This window comes from Aquarana catesbeiana, linkage group LG02 (genome assembly GCF_042186555.1).
Source record: "Aquarana catesbeiana isolate 2022-GZ linkage group LG02, ASM4218655v1, whole genome shotgun sequence".
Taxonomy (NCBI): domain Eukaryota; kingdom Metazoa; phylum Chordata; class Amphibia; order Anura; family Ranidae; genus Aquarana; species Aquarana catesbeiana.
Genome location: NC_133325.1, coordinates 245,494,458 through 245,508,766, shown reverse-complemented (window position 1 = coordinate 245,508,766; position 14,309 = coordinate 245,494,458). Strand labels below are relative to the sequence as shown.

At 41.9% G+C, this 14,309-nt stretch overlaps 1 protein-coding gene across 2 annotated transcripts in view; it reads right to left on the bottom strand.

Annotated features, from left to right (window-relative positions):
• The window catches only part of NDFIP2 (Nedd4 family interacting protein 2), a 167,224-nt gene that overhangs the window by 107,443 nt on the left and 45,472 nt on the right, over positions 1–14,309 (bottom strand). Inside the window, exon 4 of one of the 2 annotated variants that reach the window (XM_073614357.1) lies at positions 1,785–1,844. The exons of the other annotated variant lie outside the window; for it this stretch is intronic. Within the exon in view, the coding sequence (XP_073470458.1) occupies positions 1,785–1,844 (60 nt within the window). The remainder of the gene's footprint in view (positions 1–1,784; positions 1,845–14,309) is intronic. 2 annotated transcript variants of the gene reach the window in all.

The following is a 14,309-nucleotide window of genomic DNA, read 5'->3' as shown; positions in this document are numbered from 1 at the left end:
CTGCATGGTTGAGTCGCCAGAAGAAAGCCATTACTACGGAAATGCCACAAAGTATTCCACTTACAATACGCCAAACAGCACAGAGACAAGCCTCAAACCTTCTGGCACAAAGTCATTTGGAGTGATGAGACAAAAATTGAACTTTTTGGCCACAACCATAAAAGCTACATTTGGAGAGAAGTCAACAAGGCCTATGATGAAAGGTACACCAATCCTACTTTCAAACACCGAGGTGGATCGCTGATATTTTGGGCATGTGTGAGCTACAAAGACATAGGAAATTTGGTCAAAATTGATGGCAAGATGAATGCAGTATGTTATCAAAAAATACTGAAGGAACATCTGCATTCATCAGCCAGGAAGCTGCGCATGGGACATACTTGGACATTCCAACATAACAATAATCCAAAAGACAAGGCCAAGTCGACCTGTCATTGGCTACAGCAGAATAAATTAAAGGTTCTGGAGTGGCCATCTCAGTCACCTGACCTCAATATCATTGAGCCACTCTGGGGAGATCTCAAACATGCAGTTCATGCAAGACAGCCCAAGAATTTACAGGAACTGGAGGCTTTTGCCAAGAGGAATGGGGAGCTTTACCATCTGAGAAGATAAAGAGCCTCATCCACAAATGACTTCAAGCTGTCATTGATGTTAAAGGGGGCAATACACAGTATTAAGAACTGGGGTATGTAAATTTTTGATCAGGGTCATTTGGGTAGTTTCTGTTGCCATTATGATTTAAAAAGAGTAAACACAGTTGATTGATCAGCCCTGCGTGTCCGCCCCAGGGGGAACGCCCTCACGGGCACCTCTGCTTTTTCGCTCCCCATTCTTGTGGGACAGTCACTGGTGAGTGTGTACATACACTGTCTAACTACTCCAATGTTATACCATATTTGAAGTTAATTACTTTTTGCATTTAATTATAATTGTCTTCTTAGATGTTATGTATGGACATCTCCTGAAGAAGCAAGTATTGCCGCGAAACTATTGAGGCAAACGTCCGCTAATACATCATTGTGCCTTCAATACACATCTGGGCTGTATTTATTATGCTTGTTCTGTATAATTTTTTACTGCAACAACTCCCAATCGACTTGTTGTATACTGTGTTTACACATTTTATTAATGTATCGCAATAAATTTTGAACTAATTTATACTCTGTTGGTTTAATCAGGTACCGCTATAGTCCATTCAACCCCCCTGTGGGGAGGCAAGGCCTAATTGGAGTGGCTCTTGCTCTCTTCTCCCCTCCTTTTCTTCTCAATCTATTAATTTAGGATGATGGTACCGGGTAATTATAATACCTAATAAGTGGCAATTCCCTCTATACAGTTGAATGATAATAAATGGCTTCAGCCTAACACTAACCATGAGTGAAAGAAAAAAAATGGCCAAGAAATCATAAATTCTGCCAGGGTATGTAAACACATACATACTATATATATATATATATATATATATATATATATATATATATTTATATTATACACATAAATCTGTTCCTGGCTTACGGTTTGATGTCACAGAAGAGAATTGCGTAGAACATAATTTTGAAATGTGTGATATGGGAACTGAATTTATATTTAGGAAAACCCATTAGCGTCAAGGTAAAATAGTAAAATACGATATGGTATAAAAAGGACAGCATCACCATGCAGCATTGTATTGAGCACAATTTTTCATCCAACATTTTAATAACAATAACAGATGGGGAAATGAAAAAAGTTCAAATCTCAGCATGAAACAATTGATATCAAAGACTAAAATGGTTCCATACCTCTGAAGGACTGAGGAATATTTCATCAAACAGACTTCTAGACTCTCTAACTGGGCCGTGCTTAGCATGGAAAACAAAGACACAAGACAAAGAACTGAAGCACACAAGTAAGGCTTTGACCTAGAAGTAAATAGTTTCACAGTTTCTCAGCCGACAATCACTGAAATGTTACAAAATGTTCACACAAAGCGATATGACACCTAGGACAAATCAGCAAGATTAAACACAAAAAAAAAAAAAAACACACAGCATACACTGTCATATTGCTCTGTGAAAAGAGAAGGGATGCAAAGAAAATCCTGAATCATGTATTCTATGTTGGACAACTAAGGAAAGACATCTATTTGGGGTGTAGGATAAAGTATGGTGTCCATGAGCTATAATGCAGAATGAAAAACCTTGACTAAATGATTCCATCTTAATCTCATTCAGATCTTCTTCTTGCCACTAAACCTATTAAATCAATTCCTGGCAACAATTCCTGGTAAAAAAAAAAAAAATCAGTGAGCTACCCATGCTTTCCAAGAAACACTGCAACTGGCCCAAAATTAGAAGGTTCAAGTTTACTTTAACTGCAACCAGTTTTTCACAAGCCACCTCAGCAGGGTGACTAAAACAGTAGTTTTTAACCTCCTGGAACTTTTTTTAAAAATCGTTTTAAATATACAGTAAAACCTTGGATTGCAAGCATAATTCGTTTCAGAAACATGCTTGTAATCCAAACCACTCGTATATCAAAGCAAATTTCCCCATTAGAAATAATGGAAACTCAGATGACTCGTACCACAACCATTTATTCATAAGTCCTTCAGTTTATAGTCCATATTAGGGTTGCACTCATACCAACTATTTGCCCACGCAAATGCTCCCAATGCTTCACCCGATACCTTGCATCCCAAAAGTCAGTGGGTGGGAGAAGGTGGAGCACAGGTCTGGCACAGCGAGAGTCCTTGCAGCGGAGGAAGGTAAGCTTATGGGGCAGGGGTGTGGGTCGCAGTCGCATACATCCATCAGCATTGGTGACCGGGCCATCAGAATCGTTAACGGAAGTGACGGCCCGAGTCTCCGTAAGAGGCTGTACATGGCAACGCTCATCTTGGTACACTCTGAACTCAGCCTCAGTAGCCTGCAGTGAGGTCAGACACTGATGTTGGACGAGAAGGCCTGGCTTGCAGTCTTCGTTCTAATTAATCCCAAAGGTGTTTTATCGGTTTGAGGTCAGGACTCTGTGCAGGACAGTCAAGTTCCTCCACTCCAAACTCGCTCATCTCATGGACCTTGCTTTGTGCACTGGTGTGCAGTCATGTTGGAGTAGGAAGGGTCCATCCCCAAACTGTTTCCACCAATGAGAGCATGAAATTGGCCAAACTGTCTTGGTATGCTGACACCTTAAGAGTTCCCTTCACTGAAACTAAGGGGCCAAGCTCAACCCCTGAAAAAACAACCCCACATCATAATCCCCCCTCCACCAAATGATTTGGACCAGTGCACAAAAGCAAGGTCCATAGAGACACGGATGAGCGAGTTTGGGGTAGAAGAACTTTACTGGCCTGCACATTGCCTTGACCTCACAAATGCACTTCTAGAAGAATGGTTAAACATTCCCAAAGACACATTCCTAAACCTTGTGGACAGCCTTCTCAGAAGAGTTGAAGCTGTTATAGCTGCAAAGGGTGGGCCAACTCAATATTGAACCCTATGGACTAGGATGCCATTAAAGTTCATGTGTGTGTAGAGGCAGGTGTCCCAATACTTTTGGTAATATAGTGTATTTCACTGCAATTCAAACAGGGAGGAAGCAGGAGGCTCATAGAAATTGCAAACTGGAGTTCAACCATGTTTGCTCAACAACAAAACGACCAATAGCAACACCCATATAAACAAATTCTAGTCAGTAAAGTCAAAGCATGGCTCTAGATCAGTGGTTCTCAACCATTCTAGTGCCATGACCCCTTGATAAAATTTCCCAAGTTGTGGGGACCCCTAACAGTAAAATTATTTTTGTAGCATGGGTTGTCAGCACCCAAGGCAAAACGAGTAATTTGCATCCCTAACCCAAGGACATTTAGAGTTCCTCAAGTCCCTTCCACTTGTACAGTGTTAAAACCCCTTATGGAACATTTTAGGACGTACCACTCTCTTTCTCTTTCCCTCTCTATCCTAATGTCTTGATTTTTCTTACCATCCCTCTCTCTAGCTGTCTTTCTTGTTCTTTCTCTTATTCTTCCTCTCCCTTTTTTTGTTCCTCCCCCTCTTTTCCTCTCCCTTCCACGTATTCTCTATTTTTATTCCTTCTCTTACTCCTTGGTGGCAGGAAGTTGGGATGGGTGGCAATGATGGGGGGAGTTCTGATCAGCCAACTTAGGTGCTCTTGGTCGAGGTCATCTGCTGATCTGAGAACTGTAGTGGGGACTTTTAATGGCAACTATAATCATAGGTAGTATTACTCACTGTGTCTCCGACTTTGTGGTGTCTTGTAGCAGTGACACCTATGATGAAATCAGGAGATAGGGTTTCCTCCAGACCCTCTCACTTCACAATCCTCACCATTCAGCTGACATCTAGTCTCTGCCCCCCCCCCAGCCATGCCGTGAACTGAATGGGTGGCTGCAAAGAGGCTGAGTGGGCAGCCGCGGGCTCCAGGAACAGCCCAGCTGGGTGGCCAAAAGCTCCAGGAACAGCCCTGCTGTGCTGCCACAAAAAAGGCTGGGAGAGCAGTGCGGGCTTCAGGAACAGCACAGGATTCGGTGAGGGGGCCCCGACCCCAGGTTGAGAACCACTGCACTAGATGCAGAGAACAAGACGACCCATTAAACAAAACACAAAGGACTAAAGAATATTATTCCTAAAATGTCAACCAGAAGGCAAGACAGGTTGTGTGGTAGGACCACTGTAACTGGGACAGACTGTAAGGGAAATTAACATTTTTCAGTTGTTACGCAGACAGAAGTAGGGCGATATAATTCAGTGGATTACCCTGTGCCGGTGACAACTCTGAAAGGGAAGATAATCCTACACTACTGAGAGACTTCCTCTCACTTTCTATTGAGTTTTCCTAGACAGGAAGTGTGTCAAATCCCCCCAATAGGGACACAAGGAGCAAAACACCTCAAGTTTTAACCCTTCAAGGTCTGTATTTTAAGTGGCCAAAAACACACAAAAAAAAATAATAAAAAACATATGAGGACATTTAAGTATATTTTTCATGAACATGAACTGTGTAAAGTAGTAATAAACCCTCATCACCTTTTTGTTTTAAGACATTGAGTACAATAAAATAAACATTCCCCAGTAAACTATTTTTAAAACTCTTACCCCAGGACATGAAGTTGACAACTTTCAATGCTGCTGGCTCCTGCTCCTATAGACCACTTACACCGCTGCGCATTAGCGGTAAAGCGCCGCTAGTTTTATCAGCGCTTTACCATCATTTTAGCTGCACTTTTCAGCCCCTAGCGGGGTGCTTTTAACCCCCGCTAGCGGCCAAAGAAAGGCTTAAATGCGCCTGAAAAGCGCCGAAGCACCTGCAAAGCATTCAACATTACCACCCCATCATTGGTGTCAGTGGGAGGAATAGTGCCCCATAATTGGTGTCAATAAGAGGACTAGTAATACTCCATATTGCCATCGCAGACATTTCTGGATAAAGCTCTAGAAGATTTGGGTGCTGCAGAACCACCAGCTGGAAACAATCAGAAAGAGGAACAGTACCCCATCATTGGTGTCAGTGGGACGAATAGTGCCCCACTGCTGGTATCCGTGCAGAAATGATTGCCCCATTGTTGGTGTCAGTGAGCAGAATAGTGCCTCATTTAGGTGGGAGGAATAGTGCCACAAGGGCCAGATAAGGGCCATAGTTTGGAGACTACTGTTCTAGACTATAGGGCTGTGTGTTTCTATCGATGTGCAGTGTGTAGGGAGACACAACTCTATTACACGCATTGTGGGCTCCCTGGACAGGTAACTGTCCTTATTAAAAGTCAGCAGCTACAGTGTTCGTAGCTGCTGATTTAAAAAAAAAACAAAAAAAAAACCCTTTTTTTCGAGGGTGGAACTCTGCTTTAAACTGGAACATAAGCAAAGATTAAAAGATAAAAAAAAGTTGTATACTAAGTAAACGATTAAATCCACTGCTGAAAGTACTTACAAAACTGAGGGTTTATTATCACTTGATAATCAGAAATCAAAATATACTGAAATTGATGGAGCAAAAAGATCTTTTTTTTATTGTGTGCCATAAACTCTTGCTAAGGAAGCATGGAAATGGTGTAAGTGCTTAAAGTATTCCAACTAAACCAAGGCTGAGCAAAATAATCTGCTTAAGAGCTTTTACAATGCAAAAAAAAAAGCTGCTAAAGTGCAGCAACTCATCAAATGCTGTTCTCTTTATCTCACACAAGAGAAAGCTATTTCATACTGTGTAATTGAGCTGGGCCGACAGACTGGAAGTGTTTAAAACAACTCCCTGCGTGCTGAAATGGGCTCATAGAACAAGATAGCTCTAAGTACTATTCTCTCACATGACATAAAACATTACCAGATAACAAACTCAACAACGTGCTGTACAATTCCAATCGAGTCCAGAGCTGCTGCAAAGAAAACAAAAAGAAGGGGAACAGAATAAAGCAAAGGATGACATGCTCAGCACTCATCAGAATTTCATAGCGAATTAAGAATCTGCTAGGCAGCCATCTGGAAAGATGCAGAACACTATAAAAAAAATGGGCAACCCTAGGATAACAACTCAAAATTCTGTTCAACAATAAACTCTGGGTAAAAAAGTTTTTTTTTTTGTTACTTGCCATGAAAAAAAAAAAAAAAAAAAATTACCTGTAATGATGATGGGTGGGAAAACGTACTTTCCCACCTTCATTCAGCACCAGACACCACTGTAACCCACTGACACACAGGCTCTACTATATTCATCACTCGCTGTACAACTCCTCCCTTCACAAAACATCTTGCATTCTTTTCACAGTATGGAAACGGAGGAGGTGGGGGAATTCATGTTACAATGTCCCCTCCTCCAGTCACAGAAAGTCGTGCACTGTGTGAAAAGAAAGCAAAATATTTGGTGAATGGAGGTGTGCAATGAGCAACCCAGCAAGATCAATGGAGAAGAGCTGGGAATGTAAGATTCTGTGCCGGGCTAAAAGAAAAGGCTTTTTTAATGGTGTCTGGGCTAAACGTTTTACTAAGCGCAGCAGCAGGAAACACCAGTTTGACGTGACGGTTATAAGTCGGTGTCCCCATCAAGGGTATTTCTTCTTCATTTCTGTACCCTCTCACACCCTGAAAACACAGGATGTTATAAAACTAAAACGTAGCGAAGGTCCCCAGTAGGGTTGTACCGATACCGAGTATCTGCACAAGTATCGGTACTCGTGCAAATGCACCGATACCTGAAACCGATACTTTCAGGCTCAGTTCTTTCAGCTGTCAGTGGGTCTCCCCTGTATTAACCACTTACCAACCGGCTCATGTACATATACATCAGCTGCTGCCACAACCAAGGTATCCATCTTTAGAGCCGGCGGTTCTGTTTACGATAATGGTGGTCTCTGTGGTGGATTCACCGCGAGAACACCGTTATCGGCGGCAGGAGAGGTGCCACCCCCCTCCCGACGCTTTCCCGCGCCCTCCGCCGCTTACCGGAGCCGTCAGTAGCGGTGGAGGCGATCGGGTCCTTTCACGTCTGTGGTATGGAGATGAGTGAGGCTAAGATGGCCCCCACCCGTCTCCATACCACAGGAGGGCAGAAGTGACGTCAAAACATCAATCCCACCCATACGTCTTAAATGTACATTTTTCTGTTGTCATTTTTTTCAAATGACAATTTTTTTTTTTTTTTGCATTCTAGTCCAAATATGAAACCTGAGGACTTTTTGACCCCAGATCTTTAAGAGGTCCTGTCATGCTTTTTTTCTATTACAATGTTTACATTCCTTGTAATAGGAATAAAAGTGACCCAATTTAAAAAAAAAAAAAAAAAAAAAAACAGTAAAAAATAAATAAAATCAAGTAAAATAAATAAGAAAAAAACATTTTTTAAAGCGCCCCGTCCCGATGAGCTTGCGCGCAGAAGCGAACACATATGAAAACATATGCATTTGTCAAACCACACATGTGAGGTATCACCACGATCGGTAGACAGAAATAATTCTAGCACTAGACCTCCTCTGTAACGCAAAACATGCAACCTGTAGAACTTTTTAAACATTGCATATGGATATTTTTGAGGGTAAAAGTTTGAGGCCATTCCATGGCGCAATTTTGAAGCATGACATGTTGGGTATCAATTTACTTGGCGTAACATTATCTTTCACAATATAAAAAAAATTGGACTAACTTTACTGGTGTCTTATTTTTTTTATTCAAAAATGAATTTTTTCCAAAAAAAGTGAATTTTTTCCAAAAAAAGTGAATTTTTTCCAAAAAAAAAAAAGTGCGCTTGTAAGACCGCTGCGCAAATACGGTGCGAAAAAAAGTATTGCAATGACCACCATTTTATTCTCTAGGGTGAAGAAAAAAACAATATATAATGATTGAGGGTTCTAAGTAATTTTCTAGCAAAAAAAAAAAATTATGTTTTAAACATGTAAACACCAAAATCTCAAAACAAGGCTAGTCCTTAAGTGGTTAAAAAAGTCTGGTAATTGGAGCTGTCAAAAACCAAAAAAAAAAAAAGCAGCCCGCAATGTTTATTTCCAACATTGCTCAGGCCTTAATTAACTCCCTATTCTCCTCCATTTAATTATTATTTTCCTGCATATATATTAACATATATTTACACATTTCACATTGAAAAAGCGCTAAATTTAAAAATCTATTTCATTTGTAAATAACTTGTCAAAGCGTTGTACCATTGCTGACAGTTGGAAAAAAAAAAAAAAAAGTTGCGGTAGGTATCGGTAATTGGCATCAGCGAGTACTAAAAAAAAAAATAAATAAATAAATAAAAAAGTATCGGTACTTGTACTCGTAAAAGAAATGGTATCGGGTGCATCCCTAGTCCCCAGGGCTTTTACCATAACGTGCAAGTATGCACAGCTTATTCACACATCATGGCACGGCACATCTCCCCCTCTGTACTGTGTTACTGCCGCTATCTTCTGCTGGTCTGGTCCGGAGTTTAATCTTTGGCCATCTACCAATTACCATCTACCAATTGGCCATCTACCAAGTCTTTGACAGGTATCCGGTCCCACTTCTGGGAGACCGGGCCGTGGCGATCTACCTCAGCAGCTCGGTCCCCTTCCTCCTCTTCTGTCGGCCAGTGAAAAAGCGCAGCGCGCTTCACGCATGTGCAGTGGGGGCCCGGTTGTGAAGCCGAAAGGCTACACTGCCGGGTTCCCTGAGTAGCAATGGCTGCGGCAGCACCCGACCAGCCAATCCGAAGATCACTTGCGGTGCCCTCATCGCTGGACTCCAGGACAGGGACTTGTCCTAATGTTAAAAGTTAGCAGCTACAGTAGGTGAGACTGCTGACTTTTAATTTTTAAAGGGGCGGGCGGACCTCCTCTTGAAACAAGTTTATATGTACTCATTTCTAGACAGATCACCAGCAGATGTATACAAAACAGCTACAGAGAAATCAGAATAATGTAGAAACTCAGCATTACGTGGAAACATGTTCAAGAAACAAAAGAGGAAGGATGACATGAAAACCACATTAGCACATTGAGACACATGTACTTTCTCAAGAGTTAGACTGTAAAATGTATTTCTAGCTAAACCTTTTTTTTTTTTCTTGAAAAACAAAAAACAAAGTCGATGATAACAAGTCCAAATCTGGATCTGCCCTACTTTTGATAGACTAAGGCTACAAACCACCCAAGTCACTAGTTCCACTGGGAATGACATCGGAAGGAATCTGCAGATACCTGCAGCTATTTCTGTCTTCCATAAGTGGATAGCTGCAGATATATGTGGCTGTCCACCAAGCCAGCGATTACCTGTGATGACTGCTGCTGGACGCACTTTGTCATCCATGCAAATCTAGCCTAAATTTCACTTTCTGTTGGGTCTCTAGAGTGGGAAGTCAAGTGATGTCCCCTCTTATGTGACAGACAAAAAAAAAAAATGGATATGGTTGTAACCATTACCTGCCCAATCCAAGGCTAAAAGATAAGAGTTTAACAATCTGACATTGACTAGAAGCAGGAGTCCCTTTTACCCGTATGTGGGTAATCACTGAAAAAAATAGGGGGCAAATCACGGGTGCGTGTTATACGCCAATGGTGTACCTCGGAGGGGAACGAGCGCCGCCGGAATTCACCAAGCCGTCATCTCCTGTATAATCAGCTCTCACTTGGCTCTGACGTCACACACACAGTCCCGCCTCTGCCACCGGCATTGGACCAGTGTTCTGTCAATCACAGGAGCTGGTGTATGTGACTGCCGAGTAAACAGGAGATGACGGCTCGGTGATTTCCTGCATGATTTTACTGCATGAGAGATGGTAAAACTGCAGATGGGCATCAGGCTGCATTGAGGCTGCAGATGGGCGCAGATCAGGCTGCATTGAGGCTGCAGATGGGCACAGATCAGGCTGCAGATGGGCACAGATCAGGCTGCAGATGGGCACAGATCAGGCTGCATTGAGGCTGCAGATGGGCACAGATCAGGCTGCAGATGGGCACAGATCAGGCTGCATTGAGGCTGCAGATGGGCACAGATCAGGCTGTAGATGGGCACAGATCAGGCTGTAGATGGGCACAGATCAGGCTGCATTGAGGCTGTAGATGGGCACAGATCAGGCTGTAGATGGGCACAGATCAGGCTGCATTGAGGCTGCAGATGGGCACAGATCAGGCTGCAGATGGGCACAGATCAGGCTGCATTGAGGCTGCAGATGGGCACAGATCAGGCTGTAGATGGGCACAGATCAGGCTGTAGATGGGCACAGATCAGGCTGTAGATGGGCACAGATCAGGCTGCATTGAGGCTGTAGATGGGGACTAACCAGGCTGCATTGGTGGGCACTGACCATTATTTTGCTTCAAAGTGGTTTATTTAAAAAAAAAAAAAAAACTTTTTTCCTGAAACTTCCCTCTTAAATTGAAGGTGCGTGTTATATGCCTGTGCATGTTATACACCGATAAATACGGTACTTATTTTATATACTGCCATCAAAGGCCTCATGCACGCAGATGTCTGGAGGCTGCAAAGGCCTTTAGCATAAAATTTCTGGTGGCAGGGGAGCCACATGTGGCACGTACAGCAGCCCATACAAATGAATGGCTGTACGAGGCCATACTCACAAATGGAATGTGCATCAGCATTTACCTGCTTATGCGTGTACGGTGTATTTCTCAAACGCACAAGTTGCGGGTTTGGGGAAACATGTCATACACGAATGCACTGATAACCACTGATGCACAAACCATCAGTGTTTACATGAGTATTGCTGCATACTACCATTCACTTGTTTGGTACACGAGTGCTTTATTGATGCATTTTTGCTGTGTTTTCAATGCATTTCAATGGGGAGGTGTGTTTTTTTTAACTGACCAAAAATGCAGCAAGCAGCATTTTTAACACATGCAAGGGACCAGTGTGAAGACATACATAGAATTCAATGGGATGCATTTTTCTTGAGCTTTTCTTGCGCTAAAGGTGCCAATAATGACTGAAAAATTCATGATATTAAATAAAAAGGTCAAATATAAGACAACTATATATAAAAATATTTTATTTTTTAAAACTGTCATTTTCAGCCAAAAGTTATCCTGAATTTTCGGTTTCGCAACCAAAATTTCTATTCGGGTGGAAGGAAAGAAAAATGCTTGATTCCCCCATTGCGCTATTGTATTCTACCAGTGGAGAGAGTGTGGGAAGCATTCCCGGCTGGCACAATACAATGGTTACTGCTAGTGGCTATAGCTGACAGGTTGGTTGTACCAAGTTAAATCGATGGACCAACTTAGGTACAATCAGCCTGCCCACATATGGATGAAAATTCTGCAGGTCCCTGTTGAACCAGACAAATTTCGATCCATGTATGGCCAGCTTTGGGTTGTATACAGTAAAATAGTGATTGATTATTCTGCACAGTTGTTCATTAGATACATAAATTATCCATAGACATGAGACATTGGGGTTGATTTACTAAAGGCAAACCCACTTTGCACTACAAGTGCACTTGCAAGTGCAGTCGCTGTAGATCTGAGGGGAAGATCTGAAACGAGGGGAAGCTCTGCAGATTTTATCATCCAATTATGTGCAAGCAAAAATTCAGTTTTTTATTTTCCTTGCATGTCCCCCTCAGATCTACAGCGACTGCACTTCCAAGTGCACTTGTAGTGCAAAGTGGATTTGCCTTTAGTAAATAAACTCCTTTGTTTTCAAACTGAGTGGTAATTATCAGACTGCAATATGATTGTATGTTAGGAGGCGGTGTATCCTTGACAAACATTTGGCCAACAATTTCAGGAAGAAGGCGTGGAATTAATAGCTCATAATGGATTTCCAATCTTATTGTCTCCCTGAGATATGGTCAGTGCCAGGGGTCTGGCTATGGACAGTAACTGATATGTCTAGTAACTGATCTGATAATATTGCAAGTGACAGAAGGCAGGGATACTTGTGCGGGGCTCTATTCCTAACACTGCACTTCTGTCAATAAAAGATATCTAAACCCAAGAATATAAATTTAAGGTCTCATGCAGACAGGACATCAAAAATGCCCCTTCTATGGTAGCCTACAGTGCCTTGAAAAAGTATTCAAACCCCTTGAAATTTTCCACATGTTGTCATGTTACAACCAAAAATAAATTTTATTGGGATTTTATGTGATAGACCAACACAAAGTGGCACATAATTGTGAAGTGGAAGGAAAATGATAAATGGTTTTCAACATTTTTTACATATAAATATGTGAAAAGTGTGGGGTACATTTGTATTCAGCCCCCTGAGTCAATACTTTGTAGAACCACCTTTCTATGCAATTACAGCTGCAAGTCTTTTGGGTATGTCTCTACTAGCTTTGCGCATCTAGAGAGTGACATTTTTGCCCATTCTTCTTTGTAAAATAGCTCAAGCTCTGTCAGATTGGACGGAGAGCATCTGTGAACAGCAATTTTCAAGTCTTGCCACAGATTCCCAATTAGATTTTGGTCTGGACTTTGACTGGACCATTGTAACACATGAATATACTTTGATCTAAACATTTCCATTGTAACTCTGGCTGTATGTTAAGGGTCGTTGTCCTGCTGAAAGGTGAATCTCCACCCCAGTCTCAAGTCTTTTGCAGACTAACAGGTTTTCTTCTAAGATTGCCCTGTATTTGGCTCCATCCATCTTCCCATCAAATCTGACCAGCTTCCCTGTCCCTGCTGAAGAAAAGCATCCCCACAACACGATGCTGTCACCATCATGTTTCAAAAGTGGGGATGGTGGGTTCAGGTTGATGTGCAGTGTTAGTTTTCCACCACATATAGCAATTTGCTTTTAGGCCAAAAAGTTCCATTTTGGTCCCATCTGACCAGAGCACCTTCTTTCACATGTTTGCTGCATTCCCCACGTGGCTTCTTTCAAACTGCAAACGGGACTTCTTATGGCTTTCCTTCTACAATCGCTTCTTTTTGCCACTCTTCCATAAATGTCAGATTTGTGGAGTGCACGACTAATAGTTGTCCTGTGGACAGATTCTCCCACCTGAGCTGTGGATCTCTGCAGCTCCTCCAGAGTTACCATGGGCCTCTTGGCTGCTTCTCTGATGAATGCTTTCCTTGCCCAGGCTGTCAGTTTAGGTGGACGGCCATGTCTTGGTAGGTTTGCAGTTGTGTCATACTCTTTCCATTTTCGGATGATGGATTGAACAGTGCTCCGTGAGATGTTCAAAGCTTGGGATATTTTTTTATAATCTAACCCTGCTTTAAACTTCTCCACAACTTTATACTTGACCTGTCTGGTGTGTTCCTTGGCCTTCATGATGCGGTTTGTTCACTAAGGTTCTCTAGCAAACCTCTGAGGGCTTCACAGAACAGCTGTATTTATACTGAGAATAAATTACGCACAGGTGGACTTTATTTACCAATTAGGCGACTACTAAACGCAATTGGTTCCACTAGATTTTAGTTAGGGGCAGAGTAAAGGGGGCTGAATACAAATGCACACCACACTTTTCACATATTTATTTGTAAAAAAATTTGAAAACCATGTATCATTTTCCTTCCACTTCACACTTATATGCCATTTTGTGTTGGTCTATCACATACAATCCCAATAAAATACATTTTACGTTTTTGATTGTAACGTGACAAAATGTGGAAAATTTCAAGGGGTGTGAATACTTTTTCAAGGCACTGTATGTGTTCATGCACACCTAGGCATTTACAGACATTTAGAGGCAGAAAAAAAAAATAAACATACCACCAGAGTGTTACTGCTAGAGCGTTCAGGCATGTTTGTGTGTTAAAGCATTCTAATGGTCAGAATAAACTGATATTCTATCCAAAAGAATGCATCAACGCCAAGCTCGTGAGCGTGGTTTAAACAAGGCTTTTAGGCACATTTTTTATT